The following is a 22,733-nucleotide window of genomic DNA, read 5'->3' as shown; positions in this document are numbered from 1 at the left end:
GATGGGCTTGTTGTGCAGGGTACATGGTGAGGAAACACTTGTCATGAAGATATTTGGGATGTGTGTAGGAAGCTGGTGTTGATAGGACTGGACTGCATGTCAGAATAATTAATCTGTGGGTTTAATGCTATAAAGTTTTTTCTCTCAGTCTGCTCCAAGTCTTTTAACTTTGCAGAATCTTTCATCAGGTTATAGTTTTATATTTTGATACGGTCAAACAGGAGAGATGGTTGGAGCTCAATGCTAAATTGTCCCTGGGTTCCAATCCCAGGTTTTATAAGTCAACTGTGTCAAGTGGCTTCATCTTGCTGTACCTTGGTTTCCTGATCTATATATTGGGAAACCTTCTTTATGGTCTTTAGTGAGGATTAAAAATGAATTAATGCAGTAGATGAATGGATAAAGAAGATGTGGTACATATACACAATGGAATATTATTCAGCCATAAGAAGAAAACAAATCCTACCATTTGCAACAACATGGATGGAGGGTATTATGCTCAGTAAAATAAGCCAGGTGGAAAAAGACAAGTATCAAATGACTTTACTCATCTGTGGAGTATAAGAACAATAAAAAAAACTGAAAGAACAAAACAGCACCAGACTCACAGAACCCAAGAATGGACTAACAGTTACCAAAGGGAAAGGGACTGAGGAGGATTGGTGGGAAGGGAGGAACAAGGGGGGGAAAGAGGCATTACGACTAGGAGACATAATGTAAGGGGTGGGGGGAACGGGGAGGGCTGTACAACACAGAGAAGACAAGTAGTGATTCTATAGCATCTTATTACACTGATGGACAGTGACTGTAATGGGGTATGTGGTGGGGACTTGATGATGGGGGGAATCTAGTAACCATAATGTCACTCATGTAATTGTAGATTAATGATACCAAAATAAAAAAATTACAAAAAAGAGGAATAAAGTAGAAGGACTCATAATTCAATGTCAAAATTTACTATAAAGCGGGGGAGAGCCAAGATGGCAGCATGAGTAGAGCAGCGGAAATCTCCTCTGAAAACCATATATGTTTTTGAAAATACAACAAATACAACTATTCCTAAAAGAGAAACCAGAAGATACAGGACAACAGTCAGGCTATATCCACACCTGTGAGAACCCAGTGCCTCACGAAGGGGGTAAGATACAAGCCACAGCCCAGCAGGACCCAAGCAATCCTCACCCCAGCTCCCGGCAGGAGGAGAGGAGTCGAAGTGGGGAGGGAGAGGGAGCGCAAGACTGCTAAACACCTAGCCCTAGCCATCTGCACCAGAGCGCAGACACACACTGCGTGGGGTGCTGGATACTAGGGAAACGGTACAGTAAAACGTGTAAGTGGCTCCCTGGAGCTGGTGCCCCTGGGAAAAAGAAAACCGGGTGCTTTTTGAAAGGCTTGAAGCTGGACGTAAACATCCCAGGACACATAGTCAAGCAACTGGAAATCCCGGGGAACTCTAGGCGCCCAAACCCCCTGGGTGGCAGTGTAGCTCGGAGGCCCCTCACGGAGACAAACAGCATCCTTCCCATTTCCCCTCAGACACCACCCCGCCATAGTAGAGCTGCAGCCTGAGGCCGGCCATGCCCACAGCAACCGTGGGGCTTAACTCCACAGCGACCGAACAAGAATTAGAGACCCCATCTGTGCACAGCTACCCAGCACAAGCCACTATGGGTCACCATTCTCCCAGGAGAGGAAGGCCACAAACCAGCAAGAAGGAACGTTCTCCCAGCCAACACACATGCCAGCTCCCCACAACTACCTCTATCGCCATGAAAAGGCAGAAGAATTTGATACAGACCAGACTAACCCAGACATCCTTCCCTGAGAAGGAATCTGGGGAGACAGACCTAACCAATCTCGCTGAAAAAGAATTCAAAATAAAGGTCATAACCATGCTGATGGAGCTGCAGAAAAATATGCAAGAGCTAAGGGATGAAGTCCGGAAGGAGATCACAGAAATGAAACAAACTCTGGAAGGATTTATAAGCAGAATGGATAAGATGCAAGGGGCCAGTGATGGAATAGAGACCAGAGAACAGGAACGCATATAAGCTGACACAGAGAGAGATAAAAGGATCTCCAGGAGTGAAACAATATTAACAGAATTGTGTGACCAATCCAAAAGGAACAATATCGGCATTATAGAGGTACCAGAAGAAGAAGAGAGAGAAAAAGGGATACAATGTGTACTTGAAGAAATAATTGCTGAAAACTTCCCCAAACTGGGGGAGGAAATAATCATTCAAACCACAGAAGTATACAGAATTTCCAAGAGAAGGGACCCAAGGAGGACAACACCAAGACACATAATAATTAAAATGGCAAAGATGAAGTACAAGGACAGAGATTTAAAGGCAGTTAGAGAGAGGAAAAAGGTTACCTACAAAGGAAAACCCATCAGGCTATCATCAGACTTCAAAACAGAAACATTACAGGTCAGAAGAGAATGGCATGATATATTTAATGCAATGAAACAGAACAACCTAGAAAAAAGAATACTGTATCCAGCATGATTATCATTTAAATATGAAGGAGGGATTAAACAATTCCCAGACAAGCAAAAGGTTGAGGGAATTTACCTCCCACAAACCACCACTACAGGGTATTTTAGAGGTACTGCTCTAGATGGGAGCACTCCTAAGGCTAAACAGATGTCAACAGAGAAAATAAAATCATAGCAAAGAAAGAAGACCAACCAACACTAACTAAAGGCAAAAGATAAAATCAACTACCTACAAAAGCAGTTAAAGGAAACACAAAAGAACACAGAATAAAACACCCAACATAAAAAGAACGGAGGAGGAGGAATAAGAAGGGAGAGAAATAATCATCAGACAGTGTATATATATATACACTGTATATATACAGTGTATATAACCACAAATCTAAAACCTGCAAGGGGAATAAGTACATATCTTTCAATAAACACCCTAAATGTAAATGGACTGAATGCACCAATCAAAAGACACAGAGTAATAGAATGGATAAACAAGCAAGACCAATCTATATGCTGCTTACAAGAGATCCACCTCAAACTGAAAGACATGCACAGAATAAAAGTCAAGGGATGGAAAAAGATATTTCATGCAAACAACAGGGAGAAAAAAGTGGGTGTTGCAGTACTAATATCAGACAAAATAGACTTCAAAACAAAGAAAGTAACAAGAGATAAAGAAGGACATTACATAATGATAAAGGGCTCAGTCCAACAAGAGGATATAACCATTATAAATATATATGCACCCAATACAGGAGCACCAGCATATGTGAAACAAATACTAACAGAACTAAAGGAGGAAATAGAATACAATGCATTCATTTTAGGAGACTTCAACACACCACTCACTCCAAAGGACAGATCCACCAGACAGAAAATAAGTAAGGACACAGAGGCACTGAACAACACACCAGAGCAGATGGATCTAATAGACATCTATAGAACTCTACACCCAAAAGCAGCAGGATACACATTCTTCTCAAGTGCACATGGAACATTCTCCAGAATAGACCACATAGTAGGCCACAAAAGGAGCCTCAGTAAATTCAAAAACATTGAAATTCTACCAACCAACTTATAAGACCACAAATGAATAAAACTAGAACTAAACTGTACAAAGAAAGCAAAAAGGCCCACAAACACATGGAGGCTTAACAACATGCTCCTAAATGATCAATGGATCAACGACCAAATTAAAATAGAGATCAAGTGGGATCCAAGATGGCTACATGAGTAGAACAGCAGAAATCTTCTCCCCAAACCACATATATTTTTGAAAATACAGCAAACACAACTCTTCCTAAAAGAGAAACCAGAAGACACAGGACAATAGCCAGACTACATCCACACCTGCGAGAACTCAATGCCTCGTGAAGGGGTAAGATACAAGCCGCGGCCGAGTGGGACCCGAGTGCCCCTCACCCCAGCTCCTGGCGGGAGTAGAGGAGTTAGAGTGGGGAGGGAGAAAGAGCCCAGGACTGCTAAATAGCCAGCCCTAGCCATCCGCACCACAGTGCAGACACAGTGCATGTGTGGGGTTCTGGAAACTAGGGAAACAGGACAGTAAGACCTGTGAGAGGGTCCCCGCATCTGGCACCCCTGGGACAAAGAAAAGCGAGTGCTTTTTGAAAGTCTTAAAGGGACAGGGACCCCACAGCTGGACAGAAGTGTGCCAGGACACAACGCAGCAACTGGGAAGCCCAGGGAACTCTGGGCACCCTAACCCCCTGGGCAGCAGGGCAGCTTGGAGGCCCCTCACAGAGATAAACAGCCTCCCAGGGATGTCCCCTCCGACGGAGCTTCGCCATATCGGAGCAGTGGCCCAAGGCAGGCCACGCCCACAGCAACCACTGAGCTAAACTCCATAGAAGCCAGGAAAGAATCAGAAGCCCCATCTGCACACAGCTGCCCAGCACAAGCCGCTAGAGGTTGCTGTTCTCCCAGGAGAGGAAGGCCACAAACCAACAAGAAGGGACGTTCTTCCAGCCAGCACTTGCGCCAGCTCCGCAAACTATCTCTATCGCCATTAAAAGGCAGAAGAATTTGATACAGACCAAAATCATAACCCCTGAGAAGGAGCTAGACCTAACCAGTCTTCCTGAAAAAGAATTCAAAATAAAAATCATAAACATGCTGACGGAGCTTCAGAGAAATATACAAGAGCTAAGGGATGATGTCCAGAAGGGGATTACAGAAGTGAAACAATCTCTGGTAGGATTTATAAGCAGAATGGATAAGATGCAAGAGGCCATTGATGGAATAGAAACCAGAGAACAGGAACGCATAGAAGCTGATGCAGAGAGAGATAAAAGGATCTCCAGGAATGAAACAGTATTAAGAGAACTGTGTGACCAATCCAAAAGGAACAATATCCGCATTACTGGGGTACCAGAGAAAGAAGAGAGAGAAAAAGGGATAGAAAGTGTCTTTGAAGAAATAATTGCCAAGAACTTCCCCAAACTGGGGGAGGAAATAGTTTCTCAGACTACGGAAGCACACAGAACTACCAACAGAAGGGACCCAAAGCAGACAACACCAAGACACATAATAATTAAAATGGCAAAGATCAAGGACAAGGACAGAGTATTACAGGAAGCAAGAGAGAGAAAAAAGTCACCTACAAAGGAAAACCCATCAGGCTATCATCAGACTTCTCAACAGAAACCTTACAGGCCAGAAGAGAATGGCATGATATATTTAATGCAATGAAACAGAAGGGCCTTGAACCAAGGATACTGTATCCAGCATGATTATCATTTAAATACGAAGGAGGGATTAAACAATTCCCAGACAAGCAAAAGTTGAGGGAATTTGCCTTCCACAAACCACCTCTACAGGGTATTTTAGAGGGACTGGTCTAGATGGGAGCACTCCTAAAAAGAGCACAGAACAGAACACACAACCTATGAAGAATGGAGGAGGAGGAATAAGAAGGGAGAGAAATAATCATCAGAATCTGTTTATAATAGCTCAATAAGTGAGTTAAGTAAGACAGTGATGTAGTAAAGAAGCTAACCTTGAATCTTTGGTAACCACGAATCTAAAGCTTGCAATGGCAATAGGTACATATCTTTCAATAATCACCCTAAATGTAAATGGACTGAATGCACCAATCAAAAGACACATTGTAATAGAATGGATAAAAAAGCAGGACCCATCTATATGCTGCTTACAAGAGACTCACCTTAAACCCAAAGACATGCACAGGTTAAAAGTCAAGGGATGGAAAAAGATATCTCATGCAAACAACAGGGAGAAAAAAGCAGGTGTTGCAATACTAGTATCAGACAAAACAGACTTCAAAATAAAGAAGGTAACAGGAGGTAAAGAAGGACACTATATAATGATAAAGGGCTCAGTCTTACAAGAGGATATAACCGTCATAAATATATATGCACCCAATACAGGAGCACCAATATATGTGAAACAAATGCTAACAGAATTAAAGGAGGAAATAGAATGCAATGCATTCATTTTGGGAGACTTTAACACACCACTCACTCCAAAGGACAGATACACCAGACAGAAAATAAGTAAGGACACAGAGGCACTGAACAACACCCTAGAACAGATAGACCTAATAGACGTCTATAGAACTCTACATCCAAAAGAACAGGATACACATTCTTCTCAAGTGCACATGGAACATTCTCCAGAAAAGACCACATACTAAGCCACAAAAAGAGCCTCAGTAAATTCCAAAAGATTGAAATCCTACCAACCAACTTTTCAGACCACAAAGCTATAAAACTAGAAATAAATTGTACAAAGAAAGCAAAAAAGCCCACGAACACATGGAGGATTAACAACATGCTCCTAAATAATCAATGGATCAACCACCAAATTAAAATGGAAATCCAGCAATATATGGAAACAAATGACAACAACAACACAAAGCCCCAACTTCTGTGGGATGCAGCAAAAGCAGTCTTAAGAGGAAAGTATATAGCAATCCAGGCATATTTACAGAAGGAAGAACAATCCCAAATGAATAGTCTAATGTCACAACTATCAAAATTGGTTAAAGAAGAACAAATGAGGCCTAAGGTCAGCAGATGGAGGGACATAATAAAGATCAGAGAAGAAATTTTAAAAATTGAGAATAATAAAACAATAGAAAAAATCAGTGAAACCAGGAGCTGGTTCTTTGAGAAAATAAACAAAATAGATAAGCCAGCCAGACTTATTTAGAGTAAAAGACAGTCAACACACATCAACAGAATCAGAAACGAGAAAGGAAAAATCAGGATGGATCCCACAGAAATACAAAGAATTATTAGAGAATACTATGAAAACCTATATGCTAACAAGCTGGAAAACCTAGGAGAAATCAACAACTTCCTAGAAAAATACAACCTTCCAAGACTGACCCAGAAAGAAGCAGAAAATCTAAACAGAACAATTACCAGCAACGAAACTGAAGAGGTAATCAAAAAACTACCCAAGAAAAACACCCTGCACCAGATGGATTTACCTCGGAATTTTATCAGATATATACAGAGAAGACATAATACCCATTCTCCTTAAAGTTTTCCAAAAAATTGAAGAGGAGGGAATACTCCCCAACTCATTCTATGAAGCCAACATCACCCTAATACCAAAACCACGCAAAGACCCCACCAAAAAAGGAAACTACAGACCTATATCCTTGATGAACGTAGATGCAAAAATACTCAACAAAATACTAGCAAACTGAATTCAAAAATACATCAAAAGGATCATACACCATGACCAAGTGGGATTCATCCCAGGGATGCAAGGATGGTACATCATTTGAAAATCCATCAACATCATCCACCACATCAACATAAAGACAAAAACCACATGATCATCTCCATAGACGCTGAGAAAGCATTTGACAAAATTCAACATCCATTCATACTAAAAACTCTCAACAAAATGCGCATAGAGGGCAAGCACCTCAACATAATAAAGGCCATATATGATAAACCCACAGCCAACATCATACTGAACAGCAAGATTCTGAAAGCTTTTCCTCTGAAATAGGGAACAACACAGGGATGCCCACTCTCCCCACTGTTATTCAACATAGTACTAGAGGTCCTAGCCACGACAATTAGACAAAACAAAGAAATACAAGGAATCCAGATTGGTAAAGAAGAAGTTAAATTGTCACTATTTGTAGATGACATGATACTGTACATAAAAAACCCTGAAGACTCCACTGCAAAATTACTAGAACTAATATCAGAATTCAGCAAAGTTGCAGGATAAAAAATTAGCACACAGAAATCTGTGGCTTTCCTATACACTAACAATGAACTAATAGAAAGAGAAATCAGGAAAACAATTCCATTCACAATAGCATCAAAAAGAATAAAATACCTAGGAATAAACCTAGCCAAGGAAGTGAAAGACCTATACTCTGAAAACTACAAGACACTCTTAAGAGAAATTAAAGAGGGCACTAACAAATGGAAACTCATCCCATACTCTTGGCTAGGAAGAATTAATATTGTCCAAATGGCCATCCTGCCCAAAGCAATATACAGATTCGATGCAATCCCTATCAAATTACCAACAGCATTCTTCAATGAAGTGGAACAAATAATTCAAAAATTCATATGGAACCACCAAAGACCCTGAATAGCCAAAGCAATCCTGAGAAGGAAAAATAAAGTAGGGGGTATCTCACTCCCCAACTTCAAGCTCTACTACAAAGCCACAGTAATCAAGACAATTTGGTACTGGCACAAGAACAGAGCCACAGACCAGTGGAACACAATAGAGACTCCAAACATTAACCCGAACATATATGGCCAATTAATATACGATAAAGGAGCCATGGACATACAATGGGGAAATGACAGTCTCTTCAACAGATGGTGCTGGCAAAACTGGACAGCTACATGTAAGAGAATGAAACTGGATCACTGTCTTACCCCATACACAAAAGTAAATTCGAAATGTATCAAAGACCTGAATGTAAGTCATAAAACCAAAAAACCCTTAGAAAAAAACATAGGCAAAAATCTCATGGACATAAACATGAGTGACTTCTTCATGAACATATCTCCCTGGGCAAGGAAAACAAAAGCAAAAATGAGCAAGTGGAACTATATCAAGCTAAAAAGCTTCTGTACAGCAAAGGACACCATCAATAGAACAAACAGGTATCCTACAGTATGGGAGAATATATTTATAAAAGACAGATCCGATAAAGGATTGACATCCAAAATATATAAAGAGCTCACACACCTCAACAAACAAAAAGCAAATAATCCAATTAAAAAATGGACAAAGGAGCTGAATAGACAGTTCTCTAAAAAAGAAATTCAGGTGGCCAACAGACACATGAAAAGATGCTCCATATCGCTAGTCATCAGAGAAATGCAAATTAAAACCACAATGAGATATCACCTCACACCAGTAATGATGACCACCATCCAAAAGACAAACAACAACAAATGTTGGCGAGGTTGTGGAGAAAGGGGAACCCTTCTACACTGCTGGTGCGAATGTAAATTAGTTTAACCATTGTGGAAAGCAGTATGGAGGTTACTCAAAAAGCTCAAAATAGATGTACCATTTGACCCAGGAATTCCACTTCTAGGAATTTACTCTAAGAATGCAGCAGCCCAGTTTGAGAAAGACAAATGCACCCCTATGTTTATCGCAGCACTATTTACAGTAGCCAAGAAATGGAAGCAACCTAAGTGTCCATCAGTAGATGAATGGATAAAGAAGTGGTACATATACACAATGGAATACTATTCAGTCATAAGAACCAAACATATCCTACCATTTGCAACGACATGGATGGCTAGAGGGTATTATGCTCAGTGAAATAAGCCAGGCAGAGAAAGACAAGTATCAAATGATTTCACTCATATATGGAGTATAAGAGCAAAGAAAAAATGAAGGAACAAAAACAGCAGCAGAATCACAGAACCCAAAAATGGACTAACAGTTACAAAGGGAAAGGGACTAGGGAGGATGGGTGGGAAGGGAGGGATAAGGGCGGGGGAAAAGAAAGGGGGTATTTCGATTAGTATGTGTAATATAGTGGGGGAGCATGTGGAGGGCTGTGCAACACAGTGAAGACAAGTAGTGATTTTACAGCATCTTACTACGCTGATGGACAGTAACTGTAATGGCTTATGTGTGGGGTACTTGGTGAAGGGGGGAGCCTAGTAAATATAATGTTCTTCATGTAATTGTAGATTAGTGACAACAACAACCACAAATATTTACTATAAAGCAACAATAAAAAAATGAATTAATGCAGATAAAGTGTCAAGAATGACCCATAAGTGTGGCTTATTGTTACTTTTCTTTATACCTTTTGTTTTGTTTGTATCTTGTTTAAGGCCTTTTTTTAAATTTTAAGTTGGTGTTTCTATTTTGAAATAAAAATTCACAACAAATTTTTATTAAATTGTCACATAGGAAAACACCTTAAGATACCATTACATGCTTCATTTATTTAGAAAAATTTACAAACACAGTTGAAACAAACAGTTGTCATTTTTGTATGTGAGTTCCTTTCTTTGAGTAAAAGAAACCTCATGTGAAATGAAGCTCAGAGTGAAAAAGTGAGTTGTGTTAGCCTAACACATGGACAGAGTGACGGCTCAACCCCTCCGTGGGTGAGGTGGTTGAGTGCCTCCCTGGGGGTGCCTTGCTGCTTCTCCTCTCTGGCTTTCAGCTTCCTGCTGCACCACGGCAGGGGAAGGCTGAATGATCTGTAAAGTTCTGTGTGAAGAAGGCCTTCTTTTTGCCAAAGTCTTAAACATATCTTTCAAAATATATTTTGTTCTGGTAGTTCTTAGTTGTTGCTGTTTTTTTAAGTTTATGTCTTTAGCCAATCTAGAATTCATTCTTCTAAATTGTGAATTAGGAATCTAATTCCTCCCACAAAAAGATAGTCATTTCTCCCTACACCATTTTAGCAAATATTCCATTTCTCTCCCAGCAACTTGAAATGTCACTTTTATAATTTACTGATACCCACAAATACCTAGATCAATTTTTGGATTCTCTTTTAAGTACCATTGATCTAGTTTTCTGTTCCTACTCCCATATCACAATGTTTTAATTACTCGTGCTTTGTAATACATTTTGAATCTGGTAAGACAAAACTCTCTTTCTTCTTTTATAAAATTAGGTATTCTTACATATTTAAGGCAGCATAGGAATTTTAACATCAGGTCTTCATGTTCTATTTTAGAATTTTTTTGGTAATGTATTGATTTTTTAAAGATTAATTTGGGGGAAGAACTGTCATATTTATTATGTGGATAATGGTTGTATGTGAGCGTGTGGCGACGTTCATGAATTCCAAACTGACTTGGGAAATCAGGGTGCCAATACAGGAAGGTGCAAGGCGAATGGGAGCTCAGTGAAGTTCCCGGAGGTCCAATTTAGGATTGGGAAGGTTGTATGTCCTGGTGCCTTGTGAGCTAACTGTGCACCTGAAGGTATGGGTGGACCCTCCGCTGTGTACAAGCCAGCTTGCATGTACCTGGCACACAAAGGAGCCCAATAAATGTTGAATCAGTGCACAAATGAGTAAATCAATTAATTTTTGTGAAGTTTATTGTATGCCATATAACCTGCTAACATTCTTCATAAATTATGTCTAATCCTGCTGGACATAACAACCCTGCCAGACAGGTATTATCACACCCATTTGACAGACCAAGAAAGCTGAGGCTCAGAAAGGGGGAGTCCCTTGCCCGTATCCAAACCCAGGTCTTTATGATTCCAGAAGTCATTCACCAAAAGATCAGATCTAATTTTTATCCTTCCATTCCTTCGTCTGTCAGGGATTTATGAAGCATTTACTGTGTGACGCAATGACCTAGTACAACAGCTCTAGATGACATATAGTAGGCAGAGCGCTCCGGGGAAGGTCAACTGAACGGCAGGACTGTGGGTACCAAAATGATGGGTTTTCTGGTGCGCACCTTCAGGGTATGTGGCTGCTTAGGCCTCATAGTTAGGCTTTGGCTGAGGAGGCAGGGTTAGACGGAGGTTGGAGCGCGCCTGGAGAGCTGATTCTACGAATGTTGGCCGAGAAGGGGCGCGGTTCCGCACTTTGAAGCATGGCCGGGAGACCTGTGCGCCCTGCCAACTGGCCATAGGTGCGCAGGCGCACAGGACCCAAGGAGCGGCTTAATCTCCTGCGGAGGGATACTTTGAGAAGGGAAGGCGTGGCTCAACCAAATTCCCTCTAGCTGATTTGCCTCTCTCTGAGGGCTGGCTTAAGTGACCCCCATCTCGGAATGAGGGCTGTACGAATCGCGTTTTCCCTCAGCGTGGGAGGTGTAGTTTAGGGTGGGCGCCCGAAACCTCCCCTAGACGATTGGTCGCCTCACTCGGAAGGCGTGGCCCGGCGAGCCGTCCAGCCTCCGTGCCGTCACTTCCTGTGGAGTTTCCCCAGCCCAGAAGGAGGGGGAAGAGGACGCCGGGGGAAGGAGGGCGGTCGTCCGGGTTAGGTTGTGGTGGTGGGGTGGGGGGAGTTGGTCCGTGCAGGGCAGGGGATGACTCACGTCCCATCCCATCGCCGCGACAACGCCCGCCCGCACAGAGCTCGCTCTATGGCTTAGCGGAGGAGGCAGTGGCGAATGGGGGGAAGGGGACTCTTATTTTGTTAGGGGGATCGGGCCAAGGCCCGACAGGCCTGGCAGGGCTCGCCCGGGGCCGGGCGTCATGTCTCATGAGGCCGAGCCAGCTCGGGACGGCGTAGAAGCCAGCGCGGAGGGCTCTCGAGCCGTGTTCTTGCTGTTGGAGGAGCGCAGGCCGGCCGACTCAGCCCAGCTGCTCAGGTGCGGGGCCGCCTGGGGCCGGTAGCGCTGATTGGGTTTCCCCGGGGCCTGATCTGAGGGAAGCAGGGGCCTCGGACTGGAGTTGGAGGCCCTCGGCCTAGGCTTTGAGGACGTCGGGGCGCCCGTCTTAGGGGGAGGGGCACCTAAGGAATCCGGCGGTGGCCTGCTTGCACTGAGGCTTAAAGGAGTTGTGGAAGTGCATTAAGAGAGCCCTGGGTCAGATTTGGGAGGCCCTTGACTAGGTCTAAAGGAGCAGATTGTGTTTCAGAGTGGAGAAACTGGTCTAGGGTAGCTGAACGTGGAGGACTGAGACTCTGATTTGAGGCAGAATTTAGGGTCCTTGAGTCAGGCATGAGGAGGGTGATTTTTGAGAGGGCACTCTGTAGGTGAGTCACAGATTTTAAGAGACTTCTTCTCGGTGCCAGAGGAGGGGTCCTGGCAGACAGAGATGCTGTCGGGAGCTTGGTGACTCCCAGTGGCTTGTGGCTGGAGGCTTGTGTGGGGATGAATTTCGGGTTATCTCACATGTGCCTTGTGAGTGCGCAAGAGAAGCAATATTCATCAAAACTTGGCCAAAATAATCCCTTCACACCTGCTCACCCACCCAGCTGTGTCAGAACCCAGGGAGAGTGGAAAAGCCGCCTTTCCACACCCCTCATGAGGGCTTGAATGGGAGACAGAGGTGACTCAGATAGTGCTACCCTCTTAGCATAGAGAAAGACTCAGACCTTGTTTGGGAATCCGGAGGAGGGTCTTTTTCCTGCTACCACCCCCCTCCTTAGCCTCTCATCTTGCCAGCTTACCCTGCACCTTCCCTTACACACGCCACACACATGCACGTGTTCTTTTTATCTCCCCCTCTCAGGTCCTGAGGATAATCTTGAATCTGTCCCTAGAGCTGGAATGAACACCAATTGCACCATCCCTGCTTGCCTGGGCGGGTCCTCTCTAGGCTCTTCTCATCCTCACTTCCATCAACAGACTTGAAAGCCCCAGCCCTCTGTCCATACCCTGCCCACCCCATCACCCATCTCTACCAACTTCTGTCCAGTGGGTGTGTGAGCACGAGTGAGGGCTTTGCCTGATTTCTGCCTGGTATTGTGCTGATCTCAGCGGCTTCCCCCCAGCTTCCTCTTCCCGACTTCCTGGGTGACATTAGGTTCCCAGCTAAGGTTGAGGAATGGAAGGCAGACAGATCCTTGAGGAGGGGAGAGAATTCTTGTCAAGTGAAGGCACCTGCAATCTCTCAGGATTCAAACTCTTTGACCAAATTCAAGGATGCAGAATGCATATCCATCCTCATTCATGTTAATACTCCCTGCACACTAGGGTCTTGTACCCAGCATGGAGTGCTGAGCAGGAGCCTTTCTGTGTATCGATTTACCATCTTTTAGTGCCTTTATAACAACCTAGATCATCACAGTAGTGGGAATAGTTGAAAGGGAAGTGTGTACTGTTGTCAGTGGGTGTTGGTATTGGAGATGTGTGTGTGTTTTGATCCATTCAGAAAGCGGGAGAGAGTGCAATCATCCGGCCAAGAAAAAAATGCTTGTATAGGTGTATCATCCACCCAAATTCTCCCTTTTTAAAATCCAGATTGTTGGAATGAGAGGAGCCTTTGGTATTTCCATTTTGTATTTGGATATGCCTTGGCATCCCATGAACTCTGGCTGAGGTGGGGGGCGGGGACCGGTAAAACTCATTTGCAAAGTGGCGGATCCTTCAGTAAAGTGAATCATGAACCCCAGTTCTCTTTGTGATGCATCAGTTTGTGTTGCAATGAACTATTATGCTGAAGGATGCCCCTACAGTGCTGTATGCATGTGGACCACCATGGGCTCACCTTCAACTGCCAGGAAAACAGTAGGGAGTGTGGGGGCTGGGAGAATTCTGAATGCAAAGTCAGGACTCCTGCAAAGTGAATTGTCATTCCTAAATTCATTTCTATTTTCCTCAAACCCAGGTTGCTACAAGTGATACTTAGAGTGAGGAGTTGGGATCCTGGCACTCTTATTTTGAATCATTAGGGGCTGTGGGTAACACAAAGCAAAAGAGTGAGGAGGGGGAAAGTCAAGGGAATTCAAGGTTGTGGTACCAGGCAAAGTGGCCTAATGTGAGGGGAAACACTATTCCCCTCCCTCCTGGGGTGAGTGCGAGTGTGTCTTTCGCTGTCTTGCTCTTCCTGTTTTTGGGAAAAGTGAGGTTTTTATACAATCACTGACCACCACCATTACCTCCCCACCACCCTCAGTCTGAACTCTTTGCTTCCGGAATCGGGGATTGTTGCTGACATCGAATTAGAAAACGTCCTTGATCCCGACAGTGTCTACGAGCTCAAAAGCCAACCCCTGTCACTACGCTCAAGGTATGTGTCTTCTGCCTGACTGTCTTCCCAATTCCTCAGGCTCCTACATTCTCTCTTGATGGGCAGAGGCCCTAGTGCCAGTCCAATCCATTCTCTCACCGGCCTGTATTTTACAGATAGTAAAATTTGAGGCCAGAAAGAACCTGCCTCAAACGAAAGCAAATATTAGGATTCCAGTATCTTGAGCTAGAGCTCTCCTGCCTCCCGCCACCCCACCAGCACGCCCATTCATACACAAGTATTGCAGCTTGCCTAGCTTGTCCAGGGATAGGGCGTGGCCTGCTCAAACTCAGCACCCAGGTGGGCGGAGCTACATCCACACCCCTGCTAAGCCTGCTTGCTCCCCAGACTACAAACTCACCCACCCCCAGCCTTGAGGAAGCCCTGCTGGTGCCTTTTTTCTCCAAGCTTAGAAGTCTAAATTTGCTGAGTCATCGGCCTGGGCTCTGAGAGACGGGAGGGGACCTGGAAGAGGGGCGGGAAAAGAGGATTGTGAAATCTCGGAGATTTTCAAGATTCACTAGGTCCTCCAAGTAGACGCCCAAGCAGGAGAGGAAGAAGGGTCTGCAGCTGCCTCAGTAGCCTGATGCCTACTCCTAGGAGCTCAGAGAGCATCTCCAGACCCAAATTGAGCTTAAGAGCCCCCTATATCCACATCTACTGCCACAGCCTCAATTCGGCATCCTTTCGCTTTCCTTTAGGTAGGATGAGCCCTCTCCCAGAGCTGAATCGTTTGAACAGGCCCAAATCCAGGCTTCATTATAAGGACTGTCAGAGCTAAAATTCTGCCACCTGACTGTGATCCCTGAGGGCTGAGACTGGGTATCTCCCATCAGACTCTGACCTCTGAGGGACACAACCAGGTCTGGTTCTGGCGTCTCCTCCATGTTGTGGCCTCTGAGGGCAGAGAACAGACTTGGGTCCTGTGTCTGTCCATCATACTAAGAGTCCTTAGACTTGGGACAGGAACCTTTAGCTTACTTGTGGCCCCATATTTCCCATTCCACAGCCTCCCAATACCACTGCAGGCCACCCCAGCCACCCCAGCTACACACTCTGCATCATCTTCTGCAGGGGGCTCCAGGACCCCTGTCATGTCGTCATCTTCATCGCGGGTCTTGCTGCGGCAGCAGCTAATGCGGGCCCAGGCCCAGGAGCAGGAGAGGCGTGAACGTCGTGAACAGGCTGCAGCCTCTTCCTTCCCCAGCCCTGCACCTGCCTCTCCTGCCATCTCTGTGGTTGGCGTCTCTGCTGGGGGCCACACGTTGGGACGTCCTCCCCCAGCTCAGGTGCCCAGGGAGGTGCTCAAGGTAAGTTGACATCCAGAGGCCCTGGGAGGGTGCCCTTGGTGGCTTTTGGGTTAGGTCTTAGGGACTCTAAGGAGGGTCCCAGTTCCTGTTAAAATAGGCTGTGGTAGTGTTTAGGATTTCCAAGGTGTTCTTGTGGAGCTGTGAGGGTTTCTTGGGGGCCTTAGGATGTCTTGGTGGACCATGGAGGGTCGTGTCTCGAGTGGGCCCTGGAGTCTGTGAAGTGGCTGTGTAAGAAGAGCTTCATGTGTGTTTGGTGCATTAGGAGTTCTTTGGCCATTGGGGTGACTTGGGACGCCATGTGTATTCCTAGGTGATGTCAGAGACCTGGGGGGAGTCTTGGGGAATGTGACAGGGTGGTCCAGAAACTGAGAGGGAGTCTATCAGCCATGGGTGGATCTTGGGGGCTATGAGGGATTTCTGAGAAAGGGAGTTTGGGTCCTGGGGGAGACTCCCAGTACTTTGGGAGGGCATTCTTGGATTTTGGGTATGGTTTGCCAGCCTCAGCCTAGGAACAGATGACTTCTGAGGGTCAGGCTGGTGCTCAGTCACCCCTCTGAGGCCTGTTCTGTCTTGTCCCCTCCCATCCTTTTCCCCCTTATCCCACAGGTGCAGACCCATCTGGAGAACCCGACGCGCTACCATCTGCAGCAGGCGCGCCGGCAGCAGGTGAAACAGTACCTGTCCACCACACTTGGCCCCAAGCTGGCTTCCCAAGCCCTAACCCCACCTCCAGGGGCTGCTAGTGCCCAGCCGCTCCCTGCCCCTGAGACTGCCCATGCTACTGGCCCCACAGGCAGTGCTCCCAACAGCCCTATGGCGCTGCTCACCATCGGGTCCAGCTCAGAGAAGGAGGTAAGTGGCTGCAGACAACCCTCCCATGCTCCCCCCGCCAACTTCTTCTAACCGTCTTCCGTATTTATTTATTTCCCCAGATTGATGATGTTATTGATGAGATCATCAGCCTCGAGTCCAGTTACAATGATGAGATGCTCAGCTATCTGCCTGGAGGCACAACAGGGCTGCAGCTCCCCAGCACGGTGAGGCCCTGAGGGAGGTGAAGGGTTGGTCTTCTGAAAATTAGTGCATCAGTCAGTCAATGAAACTACAGCAGATTGGCTGTATATGAGACCCTTGCCTTGGAGTATACTAAGATAGAGGGGGAAGCCATATGATGAGAAGGGGCATACCAGTGCCCTGGGGCCTTAGGTGGGACTGCTTGAGGAGGTAGACTTTGTAGATTTTGATTTATACAGGGTGGGGACTCATGGAGACACTGGGGCATACTAAGGTCGTCTGTGTATCACTGTGGGAGGGACGAAGAAATGGGACTCTTTTTTTTTAATCAAATGTACATCGCAGTAGTTCAAAAGTACCTCCCTCCCCCTTGGTAATCACTAGTCTCTCATTGCCTGTGAGTCTAATCCTGTTTTGTTCCTTCTGTTTTGCTTTTTATACTTCACAAATAAGTGAAATCATATGGTACTTGTTTTTCTCCTCCTGGAAGTGGGACTTTTATAGCAGTTTGAATATACCAAGGGATTCAGGTCATTGGAACATACCCAGATCATACAATGATTGGAACCTATCAAAAGTCTCAAAACTTGGTATAGTTGGACCTTGTAGTGATTGGAATGTACCATATCTCTTTTCAGTGAACCATGCCAAGAGGCTGGGTCCTTGTACAGGGTGGATAAAACATTCTAGAGCAAGGCATGTACCAATAAATGATAACATTCTGGTTCTGGAACATTCCAAGAGTCCTTTAACTAACTTTGGACATACCAAGTGGTTGTAGCTTTCTTTCTTTCCAACTTATAAAGAGGATAGAAGCATGTATAAAAGTGATACCAGTTTATCAGAACTTTTTATTGATTTGGACACAGCTAGAGATTGGGACTTTATATTAGATACATTTAGCAGGTTGCCGGAAATTTTAAGAGACAGAAATTCGTTAAAAGGTGGGGTATATTCATTAAGGGTATGTCCAGGATAGTGCAAAGGAGAGAGAAAAATATAGGCTGACATAAAAACAATGTTTGTTAAGGAGTTAAACAAGAAATCCTGAGAAATTAGAATGTGCAGAAAGATACTAGTCAGAAGCTTGCTGCCAGAGACCATGAATGTAAGGTGGTGCAATGCAATCATAGCAAAAGATTAGAGATTGTGTTGGAATGCTCCAGAAGGCCAGATTTTGGATGGAATGTTGCTATGACAGTTTCCCAAGGTCTGAGAAGATTGGGTTGGAGTGTTCCAAGAATGCTGAGTTGGAACATCATGCTTAGGAGGGGCTAACAGACTGGAATGTTGCACTGGAGCTGACAAAGACCTAAGAAGGATGGTTTTCCAGCATTTCTTCTCAGAGCCAGCCCTAGGATTTGAGAGAGGGCCTTCAGGGATCACTGAGGGATTTGAGGGACAACAGAGGCATGATGGACAGGCCAGACAGGCTCCAGGCCCCCTGCAAAGCAGGGTAGGTCCACTTGATCCCCTTGTTGAGTCACCATGTGAAATTCCATTGAAGGATAAGAAAGCACCCGTCTTTGGGGTGTGTCGGGGGTGAGGAGCCTGGTTCTGAGAAGGGGCCAAGCCTGGGAAGGGGCCAAGCCTGGGGTCCATTGCGAACCATTGTTTCTCTGCCTAACTTGCCCCCAGCTGCCTGTATCAGGGAATCTGCTTGATGTGTACAGTAGTCAGGGCGTGGCCACACCAGCCATCACTGTCAGCAACTCCTGCCCAGCTGAGCTGCCCAACATCAAACGGGAGATTTCTGGTAAGGGTCAGGGTCTTGGCCCTGTGCATCTGACCTGTTCCCTGGGGTGAGCCCTGTGTTTACCAGATCTGGGTGGGCCTGATTCTGGGGAAGGGGTTTAAGCAGATGAAAATGGGCTGTGTACTCTCATTTTCCACATGGCCCACAATCCTGTTTTCACTGCACTTCCTCTCATTGTGGGCTTAACAAATAACCTGTCACCCTGGCTTCTTAAAAAATAATAAAGGGTGGCATGCTTTTAAAAAGTCTGTTCCTTGCCTGTACCCCCCACGCCCTACCTTAGCCACTGCACATGTCCTTCCCATGCCTGGAGGCCCTGACCACCCCTATCTTTTACAGAGACTGAGGCCAAGGCCCTTTTGAAGGAACGACAAAAGAAAGACAATCACAACCTAAGTGAGTGAGAGCATGTACCCTTTTCAGTGTGTCCTGCAGCTCTGTGTATCTGTGTACCCTGGCCTTCCTTAGGGACCTCTTCCTGTAACAGCCTTCCAGCCCCCCAGTTTGTCCTCTTTTCCCTCTGGCCTATAGATGACCTTACCACTCTTTTCTTCTCCCCCCTACCTCCAAAGTTGAGCGTCGCAGGCGATTCAACATTAATGACAGGATCAAGGAGCTGGGCACCCTCATCCCCAAGTCCAGTGACCCGTGAGTCTGGGCGGGGAGTGCTAGGTTGGCAGAAGGTGGGATAGGCACCCTGTTCCCAAAAGTCCTCAGGTGGGCCCACACTGGGTGGGAACCCCTGGCAGTTCTCCTTAGCCCTTTCCCACCCAGCTTTCCTCACCGTGTCCCCACCAAAAAGTTTAGGTGCATGATATTATGGCCCATGTGCCTCATCTGGTCCCTGAATGACACAAGCACTTAGTTTTCTGTTCATTTAGTACCTCCTTCATTCAAGAAAAGTATGGAGCTTCTGCTTTGTGCCAGGCACCATGCTAGGCCCTGAGGGAACAAAAGGGACAAAAATCCCTGAGTTCCTAGAACTGTTTTTTTAGTGGGGGCAGACAGAGCAAAGCAGGAAAGTCTGGGTGACTATGATGAGTGCTGTAATAAAGGATGGAGGGAAGATGGAGGAATATTGGGGAGGGTTACAATTTTGAGTGAGTTGGGCAGGGACCAGGCAGGCCTCAACTACAAGGACACATTTGAATGAAGAGCCTAAGAAACAGGAGGCTGGAGCCATCTGTCTGGGAGAAAAGTATTCAAGGTGGTGGGCACAGCTAGGCTGGAGGCCCTGAGGTGGAAATGGTTTTCCATGTTCTAGGACATTGAGAAGCCAAGGTGGCTATAGTGAGATGAATCAGAGGGATGTAGAGCAGGAAAGAATCAGGTCACAGAAGGCTTCCTGGGCTCAGGGTGTGATGGGACAGTGCTGGAAGGCTCCAGGTAGGGGGCTCTCATCTCAGCATTCCATACCCTTGATGTACTCCCACCTCAAGTTTGGGGCCTGTGGCAGAGTGCCCCATCTACCTGGTGCAGTACCCCCTGGCTCCTGAGAGACTCCAAATGCAGCACTCCTGTTTTCCCTTTCCTTTGGGCCCCACAGGGAGATGCGCTGGAACAAGGGCACCATCCTAAAAGCCTCTGTGGATTATATCCGCAAGTTGCAGAAGGAGCAGCAGCGCTCCAAAGACCTGGAGAGCCGTCAGCGATCCCTGGAGCAAGCCAACCGCAGCCTGCAGCTCCGAATTCAGGTCTGGGAGGAGGAGGGGGTGGCAGGGATGAGGGGGACTTCCTGGAGGCAGAGGCAGAGGGAAAACAGGTTAGGATTTCCCTTGCACACTTGAGGGATCCCTGGGCTTCCCAACTCATGATGGGGAGGAGGAGGAGTAATCCCAACGTTAACAAGAATAATAATGAATATTGGCTAATGTATATAGCATTTGTCTGGTGCCAGACAGTATGACAAGAGTCTTAATCTGTATTTACTAAATTAATCCTCATAACAACCCTATGGGACCAGGATCATTATTACACCCATTTTACAGATTGGGACTCTGAGGCTCAGAGATGTTAAGCATCTTGCCGAAACTTATGCAGTTAATGAATGGCAGAGGCTGAATTCAAACTCAGATAGCCTGTCCTTTTCACTATTATGCCCCTCTGCCTCCAAGGGACTCTGAACCCCATCTTATTTCACCCCTACTGCTGCTTTTTTGCAGGAGCTGGAACTGCAGGCACAGATCCATGGTCTGCCAGTTCCTCCTACCCCAGGGCTGCTCTCCCTGGCCACCAATTCAGCCTCTGACAGCCTTAAGCCAGAGCAGCTGGACGTTGAGGAGGAGGGCAGGCCAGGCACAGCAACATTTCACACAGCAGGGGGACCTACCCAGAGTGTTCCCCATTCGCAGCCCCAAGCGCCACCCTCGGATGCCCTTCTGGACCTGCACTTTCCCAGTGACCACCTGGGGGATCTGGGGGACCCCTTCCACCTGGGGTTGGAAGACATTTTGATGGAGGAGGAGGGGGGGGTGGTGGGTGCACTGTCAGGGGGCGCACTGTCCCCACTGCGGGCTGCCTCAGACCCCCTGCTCTCTTCGGTTTCCCCTGCTGTCTCCAAGGCCAGCAGTCGCCGCAGCAGCTTCAGCATGGAGGATGAGTCCTGATCAGGCCTCACCCCTCCCCCTGGGACTCTACCCAGGAAGGAGGAGGACAAGTCAGGATGAGACCCCACCTTTTCCCCTACCCTTCCATTGAAACTGCCCTGCCCAGGTGTTCTGGGGAAAAGAGATGTGATGAAGCCCCACCCCGGTAAGCAGGCAAGGAGGAGAAGTCAGATGAGCCCTGCCCCTTCCCCCCAGGACCAGCCAGTGCAGTTATTTCAGATTTGGAGTAGGCAGTGGCATCAAGGCTTATCCCCTGGAGATTACAGCCTAGCCCCTGCCCCGTGGGACCCACCCTTGCCCAGATGAGGGAAGTAAACAGGATGAGGTTGGCCCCTGTCCCCTAGAAACTTCCCTAGCCAGGTGTCCAGGCATAAGGAGGTGTTTGGATATTGCTCCATCCCTTCTTGGAGCCACTGTCTAGTCAACCATGGCAACAAAGAGGAATCAAAGTGGTGGAGGTCCTACCCTGGGGGTTTAAGCCCTGCCCCTTCTCCGTGAACCCTACGCTGCCCAGGCAAGGAACAGAAGTGAGGGTAAGAGCCGGCCCCTTCACCTGGGAACTCAGTCCTGGCTTTGTAGCAGTGGCCGAGCCTGGTCCCACCACCCTCCCTACAGGAAACAGCCTAGCACAAGCATTTCAGGCACGGAGGAGTCAGAGCAGGCCACCATGTGGAGATCACAGCTCTTGCCCTTTTAGCAACATCCCATCCAAGCATTCCATACTGCAGGGAGGAGTGGTACTTAAGCTCCCCTGCCTTAATGTGGGACCAATGTGGCCTAAACTAGGAGGGCTCTAGGCCAATCTTGCCCTTGCAGAAGGGGGCAGATCTTGACATCCTGTGGGTTGGCATTCCAGACCTAGATGAGGAGTGAGAGTTAGACCCCCACCCTTGGGCAGAGTCCCACCTCCTTCCTTGAAGGGCAGTTTAGGGAGGTGATGGGGATTAGGGGGTGCTGATCCAGGTTTCCAAAACCAGCACCACAGCACTCTTTTGCAACAGATAGAGGAAGAGGATGGAAGAAGGGCCCTTTCTGAGGAGTTCCCTATCCCAGGAAAAAGTGGAATTCTGTCCCATCAAGGCAGAGGGTTGCAAAAGTCTATGTACCTCCTCTTGTTTTATCTGACTTTTTTATGGATCCTCTAATCAGAAGTTAGGTCACTCCCAACTCCTGGCCTTCACCCAGTTACCAATTTGGAGGAATCCTCCCCATTTCAGAGTTACCAAGAGACACTCCCCATCATCCCCACCCCTCCTACCACATACACCCAAGGTTATCAGTTTCAGGTTGTTGGGGCTAAGCCCCAAGGAAGGTGTACTGAGGGATCTGTAGGTTTGTGGATAAAATAAATGCTAGGCGTGTTTGATGCACTTTTAACTTTGGCAAAGGGTCTG

The 22,733-nt window shown here is 46.4% G+C and overlaps 1 protein-coding gene across 2 annotated transcripts; it reads left to right on the top strand.

The window, feature by feature from the left end:
* The first annotated feature begins 11,921 nt into the window (after positions 1-11,921).
* TFE3 (transcription factor binding to IGHM enhancer 3) lies at positions 11,922-22,726 on the top strand. Of its 2 annotated transcripts, none has more exons than XM_017659003.2 (10): positions 11,922-12,288; positions 14,540-14,653; positions 15,663-15,963; positions 16,570-16,629; positions 16,896-17,000; positions 18,616-18,733; positions 19,073-19,129; positions 19,306-19,381; positions 20,280-20,427; positions 20,896-22,726. In XM_017659003.2, exons 1-10 carry the CDS (start codon positions 12,173-12,175, stop codon positions 21,337-21,339), a joined length of 1,539 nt encoding a protein of 512 aa, XP_017514492.1. In that variant the 5' UTR covers positions 11,922-12,172; the 3' UTR covers positions 21,340-22,726. The 2 variants fall into 2 exon arrangements, with proteins under 2 accessions (XP_017514492.1, XP_017514491.1); XM_017659002.3 differs by having other exon boundaries at positions 11,924-12,288; positions 16,570-16,815.
* Positions 22,727-22,733: the final 7 nt, after the last annotated feature.

Source organism: Manis javanica, chromosome X (genome assembly GCF_040802235.1).
Source record: "Manis javanica isolate MJ-LG chromosome X, MJ_LKY, whole genome shotgun sequence".
Classification (NCBI taxonomy): domain Eukaryota; kingdom Metazoa; phylum Chordata; class Mammalia; order Pholidota; family Manidae; genus Manis; species Manis javanica.
This window is presented reverse-complemented; position numbering and strand designations above follow the sequence as displayed.

Excerpts from the sequence above, each read along its gene's own strand:
- TFE3 (XM_017659002.3), top strand. The coding sequence starts at position 12,173 with ATGTCTCATGAGGCCGAGCCAGCTCGGGACGGCGTAGAAGCCAGCGCG. Across the intron at positions 15,964-16,569 it reads TGCCCAGGGAGGTGCTCAAG|GTGCAGACCCATCTGGAGAA; the intron begins GTAAGTTGACAT and ends CTTATCCCACAG. Across the intron at positions 17,001-18,615 it reads GGCTGCAGCTCCCCAGCACG|CTGCCTGTATCAGGGAATCT; the intron begins GTGAGGCCCTGA and ends ACTTGCCCCCAG.